The sequence below is a fragment of the Salvelinus alpinus genome, chromosome 31 (assembly GCF_045679555.1).
Source record: "Salvelinus alpinus chromosome 31, SLU_Salpinus.1, whole genome shotgun sequence".
Classification (NCBI taxonomy): domain Eukaryota; kingdom Metazoa; phylum Chordata; class Actinopteri; order Salmoniformes; family Salmonidae; genus Salvelinus; species Salvelinus alpinus.
In genome coordinates this window covers 33,165,513-33,191,820 of record NC_092116.1, presented here as the reverse complement: position 1 = coordinate 33,191,820, position 26,308 = coordinate 33,165,513, and the positions used below count along the sequence as shown (strand labels likewise).

Here is a 26,308-nt window from a genome sequence, read left to right as displayed (position 1 = left end):
AGTGGTAGGGTTAGGGGTTAGTGGTAGGGAGTAGGGGTTAGTGGTAGGGGTTAGGGGGTAGTGGTAGGGTTAGGGGTTAGTGGTAGGGTTAGGGGTTAGTGGTAGGGTTAGGGGGTAGTGGTAGGGTTAGCAGTTAGTGGTAGGGAGTAGGGGGTAGTGGTAGGGGTTAAGGGGTAGTGGTAGGGTTAGGGGTTAGTGGTAGGGTTAGCGGTTAGTGGTAGGGGTTAGGGGGTAGTGGTAGGGTTAGGGGTTAGTGGTAGGGTTAGGGGGTAGTGGTAGGGTTAGGGGGTAGTGGTAGGGAGTAGGGGGTAGTGGTAGGGAGTAGGGGGTAGTGGTAGGGTTAGGGGGTAGTGGTAGGGTTAGGGGTTAGTGGTAGGGTTAGCGGTTAGTGGTAGGGAGTAGGGGGTAGTGGTAGGGGTTAAGGGGTAGTGGTAGGGTTAGGGGTTAGTGGTAGGGTTAGCGGTTAGTGGTAGGGAGTAGGGGTTAGTGGTAGGGAGTAGGGGTTAGTGGTAGGGTTAGGGGTTAGGGGTTAGTGGTAGGGTTAGGGGTTAGTGGTAGGGTTATGGGTTAGTGGTAGGGTTAGGGGTTAGTGGTAGGGTTAGGGTTAGCGGTTAGTGGTAGGGAGTAGGGGGTAGTGGTAGGGGTGGACTGGACACCCCCACCATAATGATGGTTCAGCATGTTATTCTGGCTGTCCACAGGAGATCTGGCACTCTGTTGTTCAGATCGTTGTTGATGTTGTTGAGAACTGCTCCAGTCACCATAGACTGTTGTCTGGTCGTTAGCATCCTTAAGTTCTTCACAAGAGCTTCTCTGACTCTCCATTTTACACCATCTGCCTCGGTTGAAGGATCTTTCCTGTGGGGAACGGCGTTTGTCAGGGTGAACGTGGACTTCTTGGTATCATCATAAGGCATGTACTAACATGGGAAAAGGTGACCTCTGTCCATATCCATGTTGTTTTATCGTAGTCTGTATCCGCAGCCTGGTGGTCGACTCTTACACCGTTATAATCTACCTCCATGTCACGTTGGGCATTTATATCTTCAAGCTGCAGAAACATCAGTCAGACATTAAAACTCTTTTTAAAGTTCATACGTTTAACTCACACAAAAAGTCACAATTTCACAATCCAGACTTAAGATGTGTTTCAAAAAGGAGTGTATATATTTGACAAAGCGGTTTTATGCGCTGACAGATGGAAGATGATAATTAGGAGTTTTTAAAATTATGAGTCCTCACTGTCCGACGCCGAGTCAAGACCGAGACACTCAAAATGTGGTCTCGATACTGGACTCAGAGTACTACAACACTGGCTTGCACTAAACCAGGAAATTATGTTATCAGGAGAATGTTATTGAATTGTGACTAGAAAAACAAATTTAGTTCACTTCAGAGAGTTTTCACTTATACAAAGTATCAGGAGTCGACTGTCAATCACAACCTCCCAAAATATTCCAATATCCTGAATGAGTAGAATTAGACGAGAATGGATGAGAAACACTCTTGGACAGATGGAAGCAAATGTATCCGACACCAAGACACTCATGATGTGGTCTGGAGACGGAACAGGAGTCCTACAACACTGCTTCATCACAATGTAAGCTAAATGTGTTGGATACGAAACAAACCCTGGCATATTATAAAGGAAAACATGTCCAAATTAATGATATGCATGCATATCAAACAGGAATATATATTAAATGAATACATTATGTGGTAAAACCGTGTTGTGTTTGTGTGCACAGAGACAGAACCTTCCTATCAGAAAACACCTTTACTTGACATCATAAAATAAACATAACCTAACCAACTCTTAATGATCGGCTATGAAAAGCCAACTGAAAATTATTCATGATTATTATTTGACCATGCTTGTCACTTATGAACATTTTGAACATCTTGGCATAGTTCTGTTATAATCTCCACCCGGCACAGCCAGAAGAGGACTGGCCACCCCTCATAGCCTGGTTCCTCTCTAGGTTTCTTCCTAGGTTTTGGCCTTTCTAGGGAGTTTTTCCTAGCCACCGTGCTTCTACACCTGCATTGCTTGCTGTTTGGGGTTTTAGGCTGGGTTTCTGTACAGCACTTCGAGATATTAGCTGATGTACGAAGGGCTATATAAAATAAACTTGATTTGACTTAGGGTCGGCTCGATCCTTCTTCAGGGCCGCCTCCTCGTATTCGGTTCCGTACCCCGGGAGCTTCTCGCCCTCCTCTCTTTTCCTCCCCCGCAGCGCTCCATTTAGGCGGCCTGCACGGCTGGTTGGTACTCTCCCCTAATTGGTGCCATCAGCGTCTCCATTCCGGGTTCTCCCAGCAGAGGGAGCCAACGTCACGGCACGTACCTCCCCTCTATCACCAACCCCCGGGGTAGACCTCCCAGGATACCACCATGATTGTGTTTCTCCTCGCAGGGAATTAGACAGATGAACTGCATCCTGTCCAAGCCTCCAAACCAGAACCGTGGGGAGACGTCAGCACTGGTCCTTTTTAATAATATAAACTCTTATTGGTTTCCTGTATCTGTGCATGAACCCTTGGAACACAGTCCATTGAACAAAATAAGTCATCCCCAAGTGAGGGACATCAAGGAGATGAACCTCCAACACTCGGAAGCTTGTTGGGTACATGAAGGCTCATGACAGTTACGTATTCTTTGTTCCAGACCCTTTCTGACCTCATGCAACTAATTGTGATCTACATTGAGGACCATGAATAGTTGAACAAGGTGTTTGTGCTGGGCTGGCAGGAAAGAAAACGTGTACACAGTGCAGTACCCTGGGACAGAAATCACCCACATCTGTATTTTACAATGAGCTTTATGAGTTATAATGAGCTGACAATTCTGCATGATAGAGAACAATGTGTGGATCTACTTCCATCTAACCACAGTGATGCTGCTGAATAAACTCCTAACTAACTCCTGGGAGAGGGTGATGTTCCTGTTGGACCGGAGGTTCCCAACTTCTTTACATCTGTCTGGGTGATGGGGAGGGATGTGCTTCAACCTGAGGAGAACAGAGCAGAAACATAAGGGGGGGAATTAACCTCACTGCTCAAATGTCAGTGTTGGTTCAAGTTGCTGAGAACCTCCAACTACCTTTATTAATGTGCAATGGTTTTGTAAACAGTTTTGCATATTCATAGGCTTGATCAAGTTGTAGGCATTGTATGTAATCAGCTATACACTCGTGGTGGTGGAAAACGGTGTTTCATAAAGTAGGCATATCTTTCCGTTTTTATCCGCCTTCGATATTAAATCGAGTTCTGTAGAAAATCGACGCCTTGCAGCAGAATGTTTTCACGTACGAACCGGTCCACGGGGAATACGAATATAGACGGCTGCATGCAATGCCTTTGGGCGGTAAGATGAAACAACTATATCTCCATCTGTATTGACTGATCATGTAATAATGTACAAATAACTTGGCTGGCTAACATGCCTAGATTGAACAGAGTACAGCTGGTTAGCTGCATTTCGGCCAAAGGGGGCGGTGTTGCAATCTACTGCAAGGATTGCCTGCAGAGTTCTGTTTTACTATCCAGGTCTGTTCCCAAACAATTTGAACTTCTACTTTTAAAAATCTACCTCTCTAAAAACAAGTCTCTCACTGTTGCCGCCTGCTATAGACCACCCTCTGCCCCCAGCTGTGCTCTGGACACCATATGTGAACTGATTGCCCCCCATCTATCTTCAGAGCTTGTGCTGCTAGGCGACCTAAATTGGAACATGCTTAACACCCCAGCCATCCTACAATCTAAGCTGGATGCCCTCAATCTCACACAAATTATCAATGAACCTACCAGGTATCACCCCAATTCTGTAAACACGGGTACCCTCATAGATATCATCCTAACCAACTTGCCCTCCAAATACACCTCTGCTGTTTTCAACCAAGATCTCAGCGATCACTGCCTCATTGCCTGTATCCGTAATGGGTCAGCGATCAAACGACCTCCACTCATCACTGTCAAACGCTCCCTGAAACACTTCAGCGAGCAGGCCTTTCTAATCGACCTGGCCGAGGTATCCTGGAAGGATATTGATCTCATCCCGTCAGTAGAGGATGCCTGGATATTTTTTTTAAATGCCTTCCTCACCATCTTGAATAAGCATGCCCCATTCAAGAAATTTAGAACCAGGAACAGATATAGCCCTTGGTTCTCTCCTGATCTGACTGCCCTTAACCAACAGAAAAACATCCTATGGCGTTCTGCATTAGCATCGAACAGCCCCCGTGATATGCAACTTTTCAGGGAAGCCAGAAACCAATATACACAGGCAGTTAGAAAAGCCAAGGCTAGCTTTTTCAAGCAGAAATTTGCTTCCTGCAACACAAACTCAAAAAAGTTCTGGGACACTGTAAAGTCCATGGAGAATAAGAACACCTCCACCCAGCTTCCAACTGCACTGAAGATAGGAAACACTGTCACCACGGACAAATCCACTATAATTGAGAATTTCAACAAGCATTTTTCTACGGCTGGCCATGCTTTCCACCTGGCTACCCCTACCCCGGTCAACAGCACTGCCCTCCCCTCTGCTACTCGCCCAAGCCTTCCCCATTTCTCTTTCTCCCAAATACAGTCAGCTGATGTTCTGAAAGAGCTGCAAAATCTGGACCCTTACAAATCAGCCGGGCTAGATAATCTGGACCCTTTCTTTCTAAAACTATCTGCTGAAATTGTTGCCACCCCTATTACCAGCCTTTTCAACCTCTCTTTCGTGTCGTCTGAGATTCCCAAAGATTGGAAAGCAGCTGCGGTTATCCCCCTCTTCAAAGGGGGGGATACTCTTCACCCAAACAGCTACAGACCTATATCTATCCTACCCTGCCTTTCTAAGGTCTTCGAAAGCCAAGTCAACAAACAGATTACCGACCATCTCGAATCCCACCATACCTTCTCCGCTATGCAATCTGGTTTCAGAGCTGGTCATGGGTGCACCTCAGCCACGCTCAAGGTCATAAACGATATCTTAACCGCTATCGATAGGAAACAGTACTGTGCAGCCATATTCATTGACCTGGCCAAGGCTTTTGACTCTGTCAATCACCACATCCTCATCGGCAGACTCGACAGCCTTGGTTTCTCTAATGATTGCCTCGCCTGGTTCACCAACTACTTCTCTGATCGAGTTCAGTGTGTCAAATCGGAGGGTCTGTTGTCCGGACCTCTGGCAGTCTCTATGGGGGTGCCACAGGGTTCAATTCTTGGACCGACTCTCTTCTCTGTATACATCAATGATGTCGCTCTTGCTGCTGGTGAGTCTCTGATCCACCTCTACGCAGACGACACTATTCTGTATACTTCTGGCCCTTCTTTTGACACTGTGTTAACAACCCTCCAGGCGAGCTTCAATGCCATACAACTCTCCTTCCGTGGCCTCCAATTGCTCTTAAATACAAGTAAAACTAAATGCATGCTCTTCAACCGATCGCTGCCTGCACCTGCCCGCCTGTCCAACATCACTACTCTGGACGGCTCTGACTTAGAATATGTAGACAACTACAAATACCTAGGTGTCTGGTTAGACTGTAAACTCTCCTTCCAGACTCACATCAAACATCTCCAATCCAAAGTTAAATCTAGAATCGGCTTCCTATTCCGCAACAAAGCATCCTTCACTCATGCTGCCAAACATACCCTTGTAAAACTGACCATCCTACCAATCCTCGACTTCGGTGATGTCATTTACAAAATAGCCTCCAAAACCCTACTCAATAAATTGGATGCAGTCTATCACAGTGCCATCCGTTTTGTCACCAAAGCCCCATATACTACCCACCACTGCGACCTGTACGCTCTCGTTGGCTGGCCCTCGCTTCACACTCGTCGCCAAACCCACTGGCTCCAGGTCATCTACAAAACCCTGCTAGGTAAAGTCCACTGAATAAAATGCACTGACTCAACATTTGAATAAAAAATTCACTTGAAAGTAATTTGTTGAGCTTTTAAACAATTTGGTGAATAAATACAAGTACATTTCACAAAGTTATTCGCTATTCCTCTGGAACATTTTTCTCCCAACCGGGGACTTTGTCCGCCATTAATTCAGACATTTTTTTATTTTATTATTTCCGCTAATTGTCGCAAGGTGTTATGGGATAGCCTCCCCGGTGAAGGAGACATCGACGAGGCCTTCAAAATTAATAAAATAACGACACCTTAAAACAGCAGTTTAATTGGGATTAAAACACGCCAATTCTGACATATTGCCTTGAAATTCTGCATGTTATCGTTGTCGATTGGGACACAGTGTGTGACTTGATTTAGGTTTAGTTCAGCCGTCCTGTTGCACTTATCCAACATGACACTATAGGGCAGCGGACATCCACATAAATCCCTGTTTTCTCCACCACAGTAAACTAAGTTTTAGGTCTAAAAAAACCAGGGGAGGGACAAAATAAGGATGCTTCACAAATTTGCTATAATCTTTTGCGCATTATTTTCCTGTTTAAGGCAAACCGGATGTCTAGAAAGTCTCAACCAGCGAAAATCCACCAATGGCAATGCGAGACAGTCTCAAATAACCGTATCCAACCACGTGTGGTCCAATCATATTCGCCCTTTGACCTTAGCTCCGCCCCAAAAGCAAACGGCGGCCATGACACTTTTCCCTCATCGGATCATTGTTTACATCAAACGGAGAGTTACAGAGGAAGTATCTTTAATAAGGTTGAATGAAATGGATTGTAATCTTATTGCTACATCTGTGAAGTTGTAAGAAGAACGGAAAAGTGAATTGAAAACATTATACAGTTCTATCTCTGCAGTCATCTACCTATGATACCCGTAGCATTGGTTTGGTATCGGTAACTACCGGTACAATCAGCGGCCACTTGTCTGCATTTTCAATACTATTTTTACAATCGTAGCTATTTTAATGCATACTATCGCTTATATTCGTGCTTTGTTGTATGTTGTAAGACGTCTGTGAAGTTGTGAAATAGTGTTTACGTGATGCAGGCTACAGTATAGTAACTTTAGCATGCTACTGTACAGTAGTTTATTTTCGTTTCCAGTGTATAACACAGTTTTATTCAACATGTATCAGTCATGGATTAGCTAATACATGTATTATGTTATCTAGTTTAATGGGGTAGAAATCGTGATATTTTCTGTTACGTACGTCTCTTGGAGGAGGGAACGCAACACCCTGCTACAACTCATCTCCCCGTGGAGTGAAAAAGGTATGTGATCGTAGGTGCGGGGAAGGACGGCAGGGAAAAATACCGTTTACAGGGAATCTAATTCTTCCTTAAACACGTTAAGGTGGGGAAACTGGGCTGGACCGAACCAAAGCAAAGAAAGTAAAAGTCCCCTCTCCTACCTTACCTGCCTTCCCACAGCTTACCTAACCTTTAGCACCAACTGGCGGCTAACCAAAATACAGGAGGTGATCCGCCCAGGTCTTACCTAGTGTGCATAGACAGATTCAATACTACGGGTTATGTATGCCCGCAGGCCTCTTGCCTAAACACTCCCAAGGTGCCTTCCCCTTCCCCTCTGGGAACAAATGAAACAGAATAATTCAAACTTAGTGAACAATTTCAATAACCCCAAAACACGCAGTCCTATGGCATACACATACCTCTGCAGGAGAGGCTACAAAATACTTCCAACAACTTTTACAGAACAACAGCCAACACAGGACGCCATTTCCTGAAATACACACAAACCCACAACAACACAGAAACTGTGGAACGTAACATTTGCATTGCATTTCAATCTACACATGAATATGGGTCTGCAATGTATTGCAATGTTAGGTAGGCTACTCAATTCCCTTGGCATTCTGCAAGCATGAATACTTTACAATAATGGAAGATATGCATTGTGTTAATCTTACTATTTGTCCATGTATTGAATGATACACAGCTTTCCATAAATGCAGTGTGGACTTTTTACAGATGAAACCCCTTCCATTATGACACTCCTTCCTGTATCTGTCATAAAGGCCTATGCATTCTTTGTCCTTTAGTTACACAACTAAATCTAGTATCTGTCACTTACCTTTCATGCTGTAGATCTGCTGTCATGGTGCTGAGAATGCTTAGTACTGTATCTGTCACTTATGTATTCTCTGTATGTATTAGGTATGAACCCTTGGACATACAGGTACCTCCAGCGCTCCCTCCTGCCTCACATTCGGCCCCTGTCCCTGGTGATCTACCCCAGGCCCTCTTGTATCCACCCCAGGCTTCTGAACTTGCCCCAGTGGGGTGAAGACCAGAAGAGGGTGATGTCCTTCCTGCCTCTCTCTCTCTCTCCCTTAAATGCAGCTGGTGATTCCAGAGAGCCGGCGGGCATCTCTCAACAAGAAGCAGCAGTGGATTGACCAGACGCTGTTTACCAGGAGCCTCCTACAGAGCTCACAGTTCATCACTGTCCTTTCCCTGGTGGGGTGAAGACCAGAAGAGGGTGATGTCCTTCCTGTCTCCAAGGCCTGCCTCAGAATGTGCTGGGGTGAGTTTTTACATAATAAATGAGAAGCTTAGAAATGGTAATTTAATATTTTCTTCTCTCATGATCTATTAATGTCTCAGGATGCCACTGGGTAAACATTATCTAACTGATTAACTTTTACGTGATGATATGTGGAAGAAGATGTGTCTGAAGTAAACAGAGGAACTGGCCTAGAGTTAGTCCTGTCTGGTATAATTAGTGGTCAAGACTGGACAAGGAGGGTTGGATATACTCCTCTCTATGAAGATGAGTCCTGTCTGGTATAGTTAGTGGTCAAGACTGGACAAGGAGGGTTGGATAAACTCCTCTCTATGAAGATGAGTCCTGTCTGGTATAATTAGTCGTCAAGACTGGACAAGGAGGGTTGGATAAACTCCTCTGTATGAAGATGAGTCCTGTCTGGTATAATTAGTGGTCAAGACTGGACAAGGAGGGTTGGATAAACTCCTCTGTATGAAGATGAGTCCTGTCTGGTATAATTAGTGGTAAAGACTGGACAAGGAGGGTTGGATAAACTCCTCTGTATGAAGATGAGTCCTGTCTGGTATAATTAGTGGTCAAGACTGGACAAGGAGGGTTGGATAAACTTCTCTGTATGAAGATGAGTCCTGTCTGGTATAATTAGTGGTCAAGACTGGACAAGGAGGGTTGGATAAACTCCTCTGTATGAAGATGAGTCCTGTCTGGTATAATTAGTGGTCAAGACTGGACAAGGAGGGTTGGATAAACTCCTCTGTATGAAGATGAGTCCTGTCTGGTATAATTAGTGGTCAAGACTGGACAAGGAGGGTTGGATAAACTCCTCTGTTTGAAGATGAGTCCTGTCTGGTATAATTAGTGGTCAAGACTGGACAAGGAGGGTTGGATAAACTCCTCTCTATGAAGATGAGTCCTGTCTGGTATAATTAGTGGTCAAGACTGGACAAGGAGGGTTGGATAAACTCCTCTGTATGTGGAACAGGTGTGACTATTTATCATGTGTAACAATCAAACCTCCCTATTGGCTGTGTGTTCCACATTCTAAAGTAGAACCATCATTTTACTTGCTGAAATATTGTCCAGAAATGACCTCATTGGACAGAAAGGGGAACTCCTCCCCACGCGCACGTTGAACAAATATAATGTTTCCCTGAAACAAAGGATTCCCGTAGTTTCATGAAATGAGAAATGTATTCATAGTATATCATACATCATGCAAGCCAACGTTCAATAGCAACACTGCTATTGGTTGTTTAGTTTCTCAACATGTCCAAGAGGTTTTGTTTAAATCCATTGATGACTTTTAGTTTTATTGAAGAAGAAAAAGGGTTTTGAGTCCCTGAAGTAAATATACTTGCTGCTTCTCTTTTTGTTAAATTATTGACCTGTGGAACATTCACCTACTGGGTCAATTGTAACATTTAATATCCGTCACTCGGTTGAATTGTAAATGACTGGTATGTCCTAGGAACATACTTAGTGTGTAATGGTAGCCGAGGTATGTTTGTTTGCACAAAAATATAATTAATAAACTGAATTCTAAAAGTGTTAGTTTGTTCCCCAGTCTCCTCTACTCTTACTGAGAAAAGGCCTCAACTGAAGAATCTACAGCTGCTGAGTCTGAGGTGTTAAACAGTCCAGTGCGGCTCTGACCACAGTGTTGTTAGGAACCACATTTTCTAACTCTACATACACAGCCTTGTGTCAACTCTTACTGTGAACTACTTCAGTTACTGGAAATAAACTCAGCAGTGTTCAGACCACAATACATCAACATAAACAACACCAATAAATGAAACCATTATTGACATCTTCTGGTTTCCAATAATGAGACCTGAGTTCTGGTTAGTGACGTCTCCACCCTCACAAAGTTACAAGTTAACAGAGGATAGAGGGGAGGGGGGGGTGGGGGCTGAGTTAAGTGTTAAGCCTTGTGGGATATTAATGAATGTGATCTCAGCAACCATAATTCCAGAACAATCCCACTGTTGTAATAGTGTGTTATACATGTATCCTTTTCTACCTGCAAATCAGTAATGAAGGAATAAAAATGAGAGAGAGAAGGTGGAAGAGAGAGACGTGGAGAGATAAGGGGGGAGAGAGGAGGTGAGGGAGAGAGATGGATGATAGATAAGGGGGGAGAGAGGAGTTGAGGGAGAGAGATGGATGATAGATAAGGGGAGAGAGAGGAGTTGAGGGAGAGAGATGGATGATAGATAAGGGGTGAGAGAGGAGTTGAGGGAGAGACATGGATAGATAAGGGGGAGAGAGGAGTTGAGGGAGAGAGATGGATGATAGATAAGGGGGAGAGAGGAGTTGAGGGAGAGAGATGGATGATAGACAAGAGGGGAGAGAGGAGTTGAGGGAGAGAGATGGATGATAAATAAGGGGGGAGAGAGGAGTTGAGGGAGAGAGATGGATGATAGATAAGGGGCTAGAGAGGAGTGGGAGAAGGGGGGAAGAGGGAGAGAGATGGATGATAGACAGGGGCTAGAGAGGAGTGGGAGAAGGGGGGAAGAGGGAGAGAGATGGATGATAGACAGGGGCTAGAGAGGAGTGGGAGAAGGGGGGAAGAGGGAGAGAGATGGATGATAGATTTGAGGGAGAGAGATGGATGATAGACAGGGGCTAGAGAGGAGTGGGAGAAGGGGGGAAGAGGGAGACAGATGGATGATAGATTTGAGGGAGAGAGATGGATGATAGACAGGGGCTAGAGAGGAGTGGGAGAAGGGGGGAAGAGGGAGAGAGATGGATGATAGATTTGAGGGAGAGAGATGGATGATAGACAGGGGCTAGAGAGGAGTGGGAGAAGGGGGGAAGAGGGAGACAGATGGATGATAGATTTGAGGGAGAGAGATGGATGATAGACAGGGGCTAGAGAGGAGTGGGAGAAGGGGGGAAGAGGGAGAGAGATGGATGATAGACAGGGGCTAGAGAGGAGTGGGAGAAGGGGGAGGAGGGAGAGAGATGGATGATAGAGAAGGGGGGAAGAGGGAGAGAGATGGATGATAGACAGGGGCTAGAGAGGAGTGGGAGAAGGGGGGAAGAGGGAGAGAGGGATGGAGACATGGTTCTGAGACAGCTGTATTCTTCAATAATCTATAGATTTATCAGTAACTGAAATAACCGTCAAAATATTATTTTCAGGAAATACAATTCTTCAGGAAAGGGAATATGAACTAGAACTGGTGTGACAAATCAAATGTAAACCTTCTGTCGGCCTACTTCCTGGAACTGGTGTGACAAATCAGATGTAAACCTACTGTAGGTCTACTTCCTGGGACTGGTGTGACAAATCAAATGTAAACCTACTGTAGGTCTACTACCTGGGACTGGTGGTGATCAGACCTCCAGGCCTTTTAACAAGAACCATCACAGACGTTTTTGAGGAATTTAAAATAGGCCCTAACTCTTTCATTGTAAAGTATTTTCTCCGACCCCCTGACCCCCTCTTTGACTTTTCCTAAATTTGTGTTTTTAATTTCACAAATAAAACAGTTTATAAGGAATTTTAGTTAAAAACGTACGTTTTTTCCCTCCTGCCCCCCCGTCTCCTGACAGTTGCCTGCCCAGTCTAACTATCCAAATTAACCTTTTACTGTTTTTTACTTATATTTACTATTATACAACAGAAATGTGTATTTATTCTACCACAGTACCCTCTGATATGTGTATTTATACTACCACAGTACCCTCTGATATTTGTATTTATACTACCACAGTACCCTCTGATATGTGTATTTATACTACCACAGTACCCTCTGATATGTGTATTTATACCACCACAGTACCCTCTGATATGTGTATTTATACTACCACAGTACCCAACCCTCTGATATGTGTATTTATACTACCACAGTACCCTCTGATATGTGTATTTATACTACCACAGTACCCAACCCTCTGATATGTGTATTTATACTACCACAGTACCCTCTGATATGTGTATTTATACTACCACAGTACCCTCTGATATGTGTATTTATACTACCACAGTACCCTCTGATATGTGTATTTATACTACCACAGTACCCTCTGATATGTGTATTTATACTACCACAGTACCCTCTGATATGTGTATCTATACTACCACAGTACCCAACCCTCTGATATGTGTATTTATACTACCACAGTACCCTCTGATATGTGTATTTATACTACCACAGTACACTCTGATATGTGTATTTATACTACCACAGTACCCTCTGATGTGTATATTCATACTATCACAGTACCCAACCCTCTGATATGTGTATTTATACTACCACAGTACCATCTGATGTGTGTATTTATACTACCACAGTACCCGCTGATATGTGTATTTATACTACCACAGTACCCTCTGATATGTGTATTTGTACTACCACAGTACCCTCTGATATGTGTATTTATACTACCACAGTACCCTCTGATATGTGTATTTATACTACCACAGTACCCAACCCTCTGATATGTGTATTTATGCTACCACAGTACCCAACCCTCTGATATGTGTATTTATGCTACCACAGTACCCAACCCTCTGATATGTGTATTTATAGTACCACAGTACCCTCTGATATGTGTATTTATACTACCACAGTACCCTCTGATATGTGTATTTATACTACCACAGTACCCAACCCTCTGATATGTGTATTTATGCTCCCACAGTACCCAACCCTCTGATATGTGTATTTATAGTACCACAGTACCCAACCCTCTGATATGTGTATTTATGCTACCACAGTACCCAACCCTCTGATATGTGTATTTATACTACCACAGTACCCAACCCTCTGATATGTGTATTTATACTACCACAGTACCCTCTGATATGTGTATTTATACTACCACAGTACCCTCTGATATGTGTATTTATACTACCACAGTACCCTCTGATATGTGTATTTATACTACCACAGTACCCTCTGATATGTGTATTTATACTACCACAGTACCCTCTGATATGTGTATTTATACTACCACAGTATCCTCTGATATGTGTATTTATACTACCACAGTACCCTCTGATATGTGTATTTATACTACCACAGTACCCTCTGATATGTGTATTTATACTACCACAGTATCCTCTGATATGTATATTTATATTACCACAGTGCCCTCTGATATGTGTATTTATACTACCACAGTACCCTCTGATATGTATATTTATACTACCACAGTACCCAACCCTCTGATATGTGTATTTATACTACCACAGTACCCTCTGATATGTGTATTTATACTACCACAGTATCCTCTGATATGTGTATTTATACTACCACAGTACCCTCTGATATGTGTATTTATACTACCACAGTACCCTCTGATATGTGTATTTATACTACCACAGTACCCTCTGATATGTGTATTTATACTACCACAGTACCCTCTGATATGTGTATTTATACTACCACAGTACCCTCTGATATGTGTATTTATACTACCACAGTACCCTCTGATATGTGTATTTATACTACCACAGTACCCTCTGATATGTGTATTTATACTACCACAGTACCCTCTGATATGTGTATTTATACTACCACAGTACCCTCTGATATGTGTATCTATACTACCACAGTACCCAACCCTCTGATATGTGTATTTATACTACCACAGTACCCTCTGATATGTGTATTTATACTACCACAGTACACTCTGATATGTGTATTTATACTACCACAGTACCCTCTGATGTGTATATTTATACTATCACAGTACCCAACCCTCTGATATGTGTATTTATACTACCACAGTACCATCTGATGTGTGTATTTATACTACCACAGTACCCGCTGATATGTGTATTTATACTACCACAGTACCCTCTGATATGTGTATTTGTACTACCACAGTACCCTCTGATATGTGTATTTATACTACCACAGTACCCTCTGATATGTGTATTTATACTACCACAGTACCCAACCCTCTGATATGTGTATTTATGCTACCACAGTACCCAACCCTCTGATATGTGTATTTATGCTACCACAGTACCCAACCCTCTGATATGTGTATTTATAGTACCACAGTACCCTCTGATATGTGTATTTATACTACCACAGTACCCTCTGATATGTGTATTTATACTACCACAGTACCCAACCCTCTGATATGTGTATTTATGCTCCCACAGTACCCAACCCTCTGATATGTGTATTTATAGTACCACAGTACCCAACCCTCTGATATGTGTATTTATGCTACCACAGTACCCAACCCTCTGATATGTGTATTTATACTACCGCAGTACCCAACCCTCTGATATGTGTATTTATACTACCACAGTACCCTCTGATATGTGTATTTATACTACCACAGTACCCTCTGATATGTGTATTTATACTACCACAGTACCCTCTGATATGTGTATTTATACTACCACAGTACCCTCTGATATGCATATTTATACTACCACAGTACCCTCTGATATGTGTATTTATACTACCACAGTATCCTCTGATATGTGTATTTATACTACCACAGTACCCTCTGATATGTGTATTTATACTACCACAGTACCCTCTGATATGTGTATTTATACTTCCACAGTATCCTCTGATATGTATATTTATATTACCACAGTGCCCTCTGATATGTGTATTTATACTACCACAGTACCCTCTGATATGTATATTTATACTACCACAGTACCCAACCCTCTGATATGTGTATTTATACTACCACAGTACCCTCTGATATGTGTATTTATACTACCACAGTATCCTCTGATATGTGTATTTATACTACCACAGTACCCTCTGATATGTGTATTTATACTACCACAGTACCCTCTGATATGTGTATTTATACTACCACAGTACCCTCTGATATGTGTATTTATACTACCACAGTACCCTCTGAAATGTGTATTTATACTACCACAGTACCCTCTGCTATGTGTATTTATACTACCACAGTACCCTCTGATATGTGTATTTATACTACCACAGTACCCTCTGATATGTGTATTTATACTACCACAGTACTCTCTGATATGTGTATTTATACTACCACACTACCCTCTGATATGTGTATTTATACTACCACAGTACCCAACCCTCTGATATGTGTATTTATACTACCACAGTACCCTCTGATATGTGTATTTATACTACCACAGTACCCAACCCTCTGATATGTGTATTTATACTACCACAGTACCCTCTGATATGTGTATTTATACTACCACAGTACCCAACCCTCTGATATGTGTATTTATACTACCACAGTACCCTCTGATATGTGTATTTATACTACCACAGTACCCAACCCTCTGATATGTGTATTTATACTACCACAGTACCCTCTGATATGTGTATTTATACTACCACAGTACCCTCTGATATGTGTATTTATACTACCACAGTACCCTCTGATATGTGTATTTATACTACCACAGTACCCTCTGATATGTGTATTTATACTACCACAGTACCCAACCAGGAGCTACCTACAGAGCTCACAGTTCATCACTGTCCTTTCCCTGGTAGGTTGAAGACCAGAAGAGGGTGATGTCCTTCCTGTCTCAGAATGTGCTGGGGTGAGTTTTTCCATAATAAATGAGAAGCTTAGAAATGGTAAATTAGTTTTTTCTTCTCGTGATCTATCAATGCCTCAATGTTCACCCAGTGGCGTCCTTTCTAACTAAATTATTATATATTCTGTGATGATATCTGGGAGAAGATGAGTCCTGTCTGGTATAATTAGTGGTCAAGACTGGACAAGGAGGGTTGGATAAACTCCTCTGTATGAAGATGAGTCCTGTCTGGTATAATTAGTTGTCAAGACTGGACAAGGAGGGTTGGATAAACTCCTCTGTATGAAGATGAGTCCTGTCTGGTATAATTAGTGGTCAAGACTGGACAAGGAGGGTTGGATAAACTCCTCTGTATGAAGATGAGTCCTGTCTGGTATAATTAGTGGTCACGACTGGACAAGGAGGGTTGGATAAACTCCTCTGTATGTGGATCAGGTGTAACTATTTATCATGTGTAACAATCAAACCTCCCTATTGGCTGTGTGTTCCACATTCTAAAGTAGAACCATCATTTTACTGGCTGAAATATTGTCCAGAAATGACCTCATTGGACAGAATGGGAACTCCTCCCCACACGCATGTTGAACAAATATAATGTTTCCCTGAAACAAAGGATTCCTGTAGTTTCATGAAATAAGACATTTATTCATAGTATATCATACATCATACAAGCCAACATTCAAGGCAACACTTTATGTAAACAATTATCAAATAAACGTCCACATCTTTAAATCACAACTACAAAAGGTAATTTTACAAGAAGTAAAATTGTGTGACCTGCTTCAGCTGTTTAACATTTGTTTAAGAAGTTAAAAATGTTTTACTGAAGTGAAGCAGTCACTTTAAATATTATAAATGAAGGTAGGGTAGACTGGGGAACAAAGTAACACAGGGTCAGTTGTAACAGATAAATAAGTCCAATTAGAAACCAGGTAGAAAGCTCTTATTCAATGTAATAATGGTTGGTTAGTGTCTCTACATGACCAAGAGGTTTTGTTTAAATCCATTGATGACTTTTAGTTTTATTGAAGAAGAAAAAGGGTTTTGAGGCCCTGAAGTAAATATACTTGCTGCTTCTCTTTTTGTTAAATTATTGACCTGTGGAACATTCACCTACTGGGTCAATTGTAACATTTAATTCCCACCACTTGGTTGAATTGTAAATGACTGGTAGTATGTCCAAGGAGCATACTTACTGTGTAATGGTAGCTGAGATATGTTGTTTGTATAAAAATATTATTAATCTAACTTAAATAATATTTTGATAATAAACTAAAGTCTAAAAGTGTTAGTTTGTTCCCCAGTCTCCTCTACTCTTACTGAGAAAAGGCCTCAACTGAAGAATCTACAGCTGCTGAGTCTGAGGTGTTAATCAGTCCAGTGCTGCTCTGACCACAGTGTTGTTAGGAACCACATTTTCTAACTCTACATACACAGCCTTGTGTCAACTCTTACTGTGAACTACTTCAGTTACTGGAAATAAACTCAGCAGTGGTCAGACCACAATACATCAACATAAACAACACCAATAAATGAAACCCAGATCACAGAATACACAAAGTTGGACACATCTTCCTCCGTTTCATTCAGTTGGACACATCTTCCTCCGTTTCATTCAGTTGGACACCTCTTCCTCCGTTTCATTCAGTTGGACACATCTTCCTCCGTTTCATTCAGTTGGACACATCTTCCTCCGTTTCATTCAGTTGGACACATCTTCCTCCGTTTCATTCAGTTGGACACATCTTCCTCCGTTTCATTCAGTTGGACACATCTTCCTCCGTTTCATTCAGTTGGACACATTTTCCTCCGTTTCATTCAGTTGGACACATCTTCCTCCGTTTCATTCAGTTGGACACATCTTCCTCCGTTTCATTCAGTTGGACACCTCTTCCTCCTTTTCATTCAGTTGGACTCATCTTCCTTCGTTTCATTCAGTTGGACACCTGTTCCTCCTTTTCATTCAGTTGGACTCATCTTCCTCCGTTTCATTCAGTTGGACACATCTTCCTCCGTTACATTCAGTTGGACACATCTTCCTCCGTTTCATTCAGTTGGACACATCTTCCTCCGTTTCATTCAGTTGGACACATCTTCCTCCGTTTCATTCAGTTGGACACATCTTCCTCCGTTTCATTCAGTTGGACACATTTTCCTCCGTTACATTCAGTTGGACACATCTTCCTTCGTTTCATTCAGTTGGACACCTGTTCCTCCTTTTCATTCAGTTGGACTCATCTTCCTCCGTTTCATTCAGTTGGACACATCTTCCTCCGTTACATTCAGTTGGACACATCTTCCTCCGTTTCATTCAGTTGGACACATCTTCCTCCGTTTCATTCAGTTGGACACATTTTCCTCCGTTTCATTCAGTTGGACACATCTTCCTCCGTTTCATTCAGTTGGACACATCTTCCTCCGTTTCATTCAGTTGGACACCTGCTCCTCCGTTTCATTCAGTTGGACACATCTTCCTCCGTTTCATTCAGTTGGACACATCTTCCTCCATTTCATTTCATGCAGTTGGACACATCTTCCTCCGTTTCATGCAGTTGGACACATCTTCCTCCGTTTCATTCAGTTGGACACATCTTCCTCCGTTTCATTCAGTTGGACACATCTTCCTCCGTTTCATTCAGTTGGACACATCTTCCTCCATTTCATTTCATGCAGTTGGACACATCTTCTTCCGTTTCATTCAGTTAGACACATCTTCCTCAGTTTCATTCAGTTGGACACATCTTCCTCTGTTTCATTCAGTTGGACACCTCTTCCTCCGTTTCATTCAGTTGGACACCTCTTCCTCCGTTTCATTCAGTTGGACACCTCTTCCTCCGTTTCATTCAGTTGGACACCTCTTCCTCCGTTTCATTCAGTTGGACACCTCTTCCTCCGTTTCATTCAGTTGGACACATCTTCCTCCGTTTCATTCAGTTGGACACATCTTCCTCCGTTTCATTCAGTATATTACAGTCTGTAATTGAGTCAGAGTCGCTAAGCATTGTGGGATATTAATGAATGTGAACTCAGCAACCGTAATTCCAGAACAGTCCCACTTTTGTAATAGTGTGATGTGTATCTTCTGACAGACTCTATGCTCAGTAAAGTCATGTTTTTATCCTAAAACGTTTTTCTACCAGAACCAAAGTGTGGATGCAGTCACTATTTAGAGCAGTCTAATCTCGTTAACCCAGAACTATACTCTTGTGTGATTTAAGTTCTGGGTCCATACGTGTTAGAAACTACAGTAGGTGAGTCACATGTTATTTGTTACAGCAGTTTCCATGGAAACAAACAGAGGAGTTTATGCAAATCAACCCTTTCTGCCTTGACATCTGAAGGAGGAGTCTCTGAAAACCTATTTAAAGCAGTCTGTCCTGACTCAGCTCAGCAGTCTCCAGTCTACCAACTGGTCTCTGAAATAACTATTTAAATCAGTCTGTCCTGACTCAGCTCAACAGTCTCCAGTCTACCAACTGGTCTCTGAAATAACTATTTAAAGCAGTCTGTCCTGACTCAGCTCAACAGTCTCCAGTCTACCAACTGGTCTCTGTAACTTCATCTTTGTCTCTGTGGTGTACAGTCTTCAGGTGATGATGGGGGTATTGAATCATCTCTCTACTCTCCTCCTTCTCTCTCTCCTTCCTCCTGCTCTCTCTCATGTAGTGAAACGGTTCGATCCAGAGTGCACTGAGTTCTTCCTGGAGGAGACAACTCCAAATCTCCCAGGTATTTTGGTTGGTGGGACAGTCCAGGACCAGAACCGCTACAAGAAGATTTGCCAAAAGTACAACAACATCTACAGGTTTGCAACTCTCTACGACACGACCAACAGGATCCCTGTGTTCTCAGCCTACACCTTCACTGGTCCTCCTACAGACCCCAGACCAAGTCAACGTTGGATGATCGAGCCCCAGGTAGGACTAATGTTTGTCATATAACATAACATGTGTATTTGTTTACTGGTATATATCACAGACAGTTATGTTACCTAGTCAGTCCTGGATGATGGAGCCCCAGGTAGGACTAATCTCTATTCATTCAACATGTGTATTTGATTACTGGTATATATCATGTATATATGTATCTTTGTTGCAACCACTTTCAGCTTAAGTCTGGATTGTGAAATAGTGATTTTTTTTAAATGTATGAATTTTTATCATAGTTTTAATGTCTGACTGATGTTTCTTCAGCTTGAAGATAAAAATTACACACGTGACATGATGGTGGCAGGTAGACGTCTAAGAGTCGAGCACCAGGCTACGAACGCAGACTACAAGGTAAAAATAAAGGGCATGCATCTGGACAGAGGTCACCTATTCCCATGTTCGTATGCTGATGATGATACCATGAGGTCCACTTTCACCCTGACAAACGCCGTTCCACAGGAAAGAGGCTTCAACCGAGGCAGATGGAGTAAAATTGAGTGCAAAGTCAGAGAATATCTTGAGCGTAACTGTAAGGAAGCTGAAGACCAGATAAAGGCCTATGTGGTGACTGGAGCAGTGCCCAGCAACAACAAACTGAACAAACGAGTGAACATCCCGGATCTTCTGTGGACAGCCTACTGCTGTAAAAACAACCTGGGACAGTGGGTGGCCGGAGCATACTGGGGGAAGAACGTAAAGGGGGAAACAGTGAATTCAAATACCTTGGGAGAACTAGAAAAAGAATTGACGAGTTTCTACAAGGACTTCAAGGTATTCCCATATTATTGCCCAAGAAAAGCTATTCAAAGTGTAGAACAGGATGAGACAGGGAGGAACAGAGAGAGAGTATTAGAGGGTGGGGCGGGGCAAAAGAGGAGCGGAAAAGGGAGCAGAGAGAGGAGCATGAAGATGGCGAGAAGAACAGGGGATGAGTTAAAGGAATGTGATGAGGAGGATGGATGTGATTGTGACTGTGATGAAAAATGATGAGTTTTGTCCAGTGGTAATTCCCACAACTATTGAGTACACATTCCCTAAGTTACAAGGGTTATAAGGGTTTAATGGTTATAAGGGTTAAGTTATAATGGTTATAAGGGTTAAATAATAATGGTTATAAGCCATGGTTAAAATTGTTATAATAAGGGTTATAATGGTTATAATAAGGGTTATAATGGTTATAATAAGGGTTATAATGGTTATAATAATGGTTATAATGGTTATAATAAGGGTTATAATGGTTATAATAAGGGTTATAATGGTTATAATAAGGGTTATAATGGTTATAATTAAACAAGTTTAAGGGTTATAAACATTAAAGACAAGCTCTGTTATTTTGGCAACTAAGAAAGTATATTTTAAACCTCCCACTTTGTGCTTGATGTATCAATGTGTCGTTCAAACATATAGAAACTATGAGCAGAATTACTGTTTCCCTACATTTCACCCCCCCTAGCAAATTGAGTCTTAGCCAATGAGCATCAGCCCCTCACATGTGAGTGAAAGCTAGTGTGGTGGCAGAATTTGTGTTGAGCTGTTGTAACTTCTCAAGGGACATGTTCTGTGTTGGACTGTGATGTGATGCCTTTCATAGAGTCCTGGTGTGTCTGGACCTTAAACACAAGGCCATTGTGTTCTGGAACTGTTGCTGCTATAAATAACTGTAACAATCTGATGGTATTATCACCTCCCACTATATAAGGGACATGGAACCATTTACTCAGGAGGTTCTTCCCTGTGAAATTACAATCATCTCCTCTGCAGCTGCTTGATTAAAGATCTTTCTATACAATTTAAAAAGTCTCTGCCTTCATCTTTGGATCTAATCTTCTACAACATTTGGTGCCGTGACCCAGATGGACTCAGACATCCCTCTGGCCACAACTTAAAGAAGGTAAGAGACCTTATTAAAACATCTCTGTGAAGGACTGTCTGTTGTCCAGCCGAGCCTTAATGGTGAAAGACCTCTTGTCCTCCTCAGCCACAAAATGTTGGTGATCAATTTGGCAGAACTATTTCTTCCCCATAACAATGAATCTAACCGGTTAACGTTAATCAATGGGAGCACAGTGGTGTCTCCAATAGTAGGGATTGGTTTACCTACAATCACCTGAAACATACTGTTGGACCAGTATATTAGGAGGGATTGGTTTACCTATAATCACCTGAAATATACTGTTGGAACGGTATATCAGGAGGGATTGGTTTAACTATAATCACCTGAAATATACTGTTGGACCAGTATATTAGGACGGATTGGTTTACCTATAATCACCTGAAATATACTGTTGGACCAGTATATTAGGTGGGATTGGTTTACCTATAATCACCTGAAATATACTGTTGGACCAGTATATTAGGAGGGATTGGTTTACCTATAATCACCTGAAATATACTGTTGGACCAGAATATTCGCAGGAATTGGATAGCCTACATTTGAATACTGCAGGTAGGAAGTGGATAGCCTGCAGGTAGGAAGTGGATATCCTGCAAGCAGGAAGTGGATAGCCTGCAGGTAGGAAGTGGATAGCCTGCAAGTAAGATTTGGATTGCCTACATTTAAATATTGCAGGTAGGAAGTGGATAGCTTACAGTATTATAATACTGTATAGATAATCAGTTTGCAAACAAGTGTCCTGCTGGAGGTGCTGATCCGTAGTGTGGAGGATGAATCAGAATTAGTTGGGTAACAGAGATAAATAAGATGTTTTATTTACATAATATGCTTATGTGAGATACCTGTCATTAGAATGTCTCCCTTTGGACTATACTGTTGGCAGTTGCACTTTTCCCTTCTCAGCTAGGGAAAAGTCACTTGGGGCCCAGAGAGGGGAGAGGTCAGGCTTGTGAGAGGGGTGTATCTTGGCTATAAAAGATCTTGGTATTCTTTTGTAGGCACTCTCAGAATTCATTATAGACACTGTATTGATCTGAGAGTCAAAGGGCGATTTTAAAGCGTACATATAATTAAAGATGGTATTTAAGTATAACTCTGACTGGTGTGTGGTTTGTAACTCTCCTCATTTGGTAAAACAGGAAATTCCCACGACAGTAGACGTACATAGTAATGTAAAAGGTGTTCTGAGAAATATTCAGTATATATTCCCTTATGGATCATTTGACAAGGTGAACCACTGTATGACTGTCTAAAGGGTGTCAGACAAAGATTTGGAGCATTTTCTAAGCTTTTAAAACAGCTTCCAACAAAACATATTATCACCAAGTTAATCAGAGCCTTCATCCAGAATGAAAGGAAAACCACCCAGGTAATACATGTTGAAACAAAACCCATGTCCTGTTCCATAGGACCGATGAATGTTGAACATCATTTTCTGTAATACATGTTGAAACAAAACCCATGTCCTGTTCCATAGGACCGATGAATGTTGAACATCATTTTCTGTAATACATGTTGAAACAAAACCCATGTCCTGTTTCATAGGACCGATGAATGTTGAACATCATTTTCTGTAATACATGTTGAAACAACAGCCATGTCCTGTTCCATAGGACCGATGAATGTTGAACATCATTTTCTGTAATCACCCGCTCAACCGTTTAACTTGCTACGTAGAGACCGGTTAACTGAACTGAAGGCTACAATTTACTGTCCTCAAGATGGAGTTTTCGTTGACATCCCAACAATGAAGTTCTAACCCAATTAGCGAGTAGGCACATTTGAACCACTCCCCAAGATGGAGTGGGAAACTGGCTCTCTCTGTCAATCCCAGAACTGGGCAATTCCAGTCCTCGGGTGCCTGATTGGTGTTACACTTTCCCCCCATCCACCCCATCTAGCAAACACACCTGGTCTATCCTGTCTCAGGTGACTCATAATGGACAGAGCACTGCAATGACAGTGGACTGATAGGCAGTGCCAGCCCAGTTATAATACATGTTGATCCGAGAAAGAAACTAGACTTGAGAGCTACAATACCTTAAATTAGAGGCTGCCATCTGGTGTTTGGGTTAAAGATAAGCTTACTGTGGACCCATTGATAAGCCACCAGTGAAAGTGAGTGGTATTCACTGAACTCAGGCTGTAAAGGACACATTGATAAGCCACCAGTGAAAGTGAGTGGTATTCACTGTATTCAGGCTGTAAAGGACACATTGATAAGCCACCAGTGAAAGTGAGTGGTATTCACTGAACTCAGGCTGTAAAGGACACATTAATAAGCCACCAGTGAAAGTGAGTGGTATTCACTGTATTCAGGCTGTAAAGGACACAGTGGGAACATTTGGAACAGAGGTATGAATAATTGAAAAAGACAAGTTTTTGACGATTACCAATCACTATTTCTTAATTTCGATAGTGTGAATAACACCAGTGACTTAAGGATGAAGGTAATGTCATCTAAAACAATAATCTGTTTCCAGTACGTGGAACACTGTCCAAAATGTAAATCGATCCCAGTAAACGTTCTGAGGACCAGGACTATAAAAAAAGGGAAAAGCTGATAAGCCAGCAGCATCTTTTTGAAAGACCGAGTGGATTTGTTAAGTGACTAAGATACTGTAGAAGAGTATTGAAAACAGTATATACATATGAGATGAGTGATTCCAGATATATGTAAACATTATTAAAGTGGCCAGTGATTTGTAATCTATGTCTATTGGCAGCAGCCTCGAATGTGCAAGTGATGGCTGTTTAACAGTCTGATGGCCTTGAGATAGAAGCTGTTTTTCAGTCTCTAGGTCCCAGCTTGATGCACCTGTACTGACCTTGCCTTCTGGATGGTAGCGGGGTGAAGAGGCAGTGGCTCGGGTGGTTGATGTTTTGTTGATGTTGGGTGAGAGGTTGTTTCCCAGGCATCACACTCCGAGCCCTCACCTCCTCCCTGTAGGCTGTCTCGTCATCGTTGGTAATCAAGCCTACTACTGTTGTGTCGTCTGCAAACTTGATGATTGAGTTGGAGGCGTGCTTGGCCACGGAGTCATGGGTGAGCGGGGAGTACAGGAGGGGGCTGAGCACGCACCCTTGTGGTACCCCAGTGTTGAAGATCAGTGGAGTGGAGGTGATGTTTCCTACCTTCACCACCTGGGGACGGCCTGTCAGGAAGTCCTCCAAGTGTGCAAAGAATGTGTTTATCCTGTCCGGAAGCAAGACGTCAGTCTCAGCGACGTTGCTGGTTTTCCTTTTGTAGTCCGTGATTGTCTGTAGTCCCTGCCACAAACGTCTCATGTCTGAGATGTTGAATTGCGACTCCACTTTATCTCTATAATGACGTTTAGCTGGGTTTGATTGCCTTGTGAAGTGAATAACGGCACTGTTTATACTCTGCCATATTACCAGTCTCCTTGCCATAGTTAAATGTGGTGGTTCGTGCTTTCAGTTTCACCCAACCGCTCCCCGTTTCTTCAGCTGGTTGTTCAGTACAGCACCATTTCTATTCAACTGAACGCTCCATTACGTTTTAATGTACTGAACATACTATTTAGTTATGTACTGAACATACTATTTAGTTTAATGTACTGAACATACTATTTAGTTTTAATGTACTGAACATACTATTTAGTTTAATGTACTGAACATACTATTTAGTTTAATGTACTGAACATACTATATAGTTATGTACTGAACATACTATTTAGTTTAATGTACTGAACATACTATTTAGTTTAATGTACTGAACATACTATTTAGTTTAATGTACTGAACATACTATTTAGTTTAATGGACTGAACATACTATTTAGTTTAATGTACTGAACATACTATTTAGTTTAATGTACTGAACATACTATTTAGTTTAATGTACTGAACATACTATATAGTTATGTACTGAACATACTATTTAGTTTAATGTACTGAACATACTATTTAGTTTAATGGACTGAACATACTATTTAGTTTAATGTACTGAACATACTATTTAGTTTAATGTACTGAACATACTATTTAGTTATGTACTGAACATACTATTTAGTTTAATGTACTGAACATACTATATAGTTATGTAATGAACATACTATTTAGTTTAATGTACTGAACATACTATTTAGTTTAATGTACTGAACATACTATTTAGTTTAATGTACTGAACATACTATATAGTTATGTACTGAACATACTATTTAGTTTAATGTACTGAACATACTATTTAGTTTAATGTACTGAACATACTATTTAGTTTAATGTACTGAACATACTATTTAGTTTAATGTACTGAACATACTATTTAGTTTAATGTACTGAACATACTATTTAGTTTAATGTACTGAACATACTATTTAGTTTAATGTACTGAACATACTATTTAGTTTTAATGTACTGAACATACTATTTAGTTTAATGTACTGAACATACTATTTAGTTTAATGTACTGAACATACTATTTAGTTTAATGTACTGAACATACTATTTAGTTTAATGTACTGAACATACTATTTAGTTTTAA

The 26,308-nt window shown here is 41.6% G+C and overlaps 1 protein-coding gene across 4 annotated transcripts; it reads left to right on the top strand.

Moving 5' to 3' along the window:
* Positions 1 to 6,602: 6,602 nt before the first annotated feature.
* On the top strand, positions 6,603 to 21,702 carry LOC139561518 (endonuclease domain-containing 1 protein-like). 4 transcript variants are annotated; one of them, XM_071378704.1, is made up of 5 exons: positions 6,603 to 7,196; positions 8,103 to 8,472; positions 15,878 to 15,985; positions 19,649 to 19,899; positions 20,176 to 21,702. In XM_071378704.1, exons 3-5 carry the CDS (start codon positions 15,976 to 15,978, stop codon positions 20,896 to 20,898), a joined length of 984 nt encoding a protein of 327 aa, XP_071234805.1. In that variant the 5' UTR covers positions 6,603 to 7,196; positions 8,103 to 8,472; positions 15,878 to 15,975; the 3' UTR covers positions 20,899 to 21,702. The 4 variants fall into 4 exon arrangements, with proteins under 4 accessions (XP_071234805.1, XP_071234806.1, XP_071234803.1 ...); XM_071378705.1 differs by having other exon boundaries at positions 6,603 to 8,472; positions 20,176 to 20,262; positions 20,371 to 21,702; XM_071378702.1 differs by having other exon boundaries at positions 6,603 to 8,472; positions 15,936 to 15,985.
* Positions 21,703 to 26,308: the final 4,606 nt, after the last annotated feature.

Excerpts from the sequence above, each read along its gene's own strand:
- LOC139561518 (XM_071378704.1), top strand. Across the intron at positions 19,900-20,175 it reads GTTGGATGATCGAGCCCCAG|CTTGAAGATAAAAATTACAC; the intron begins GTAGGACTAATG and ends ATGTTTCTTCAG.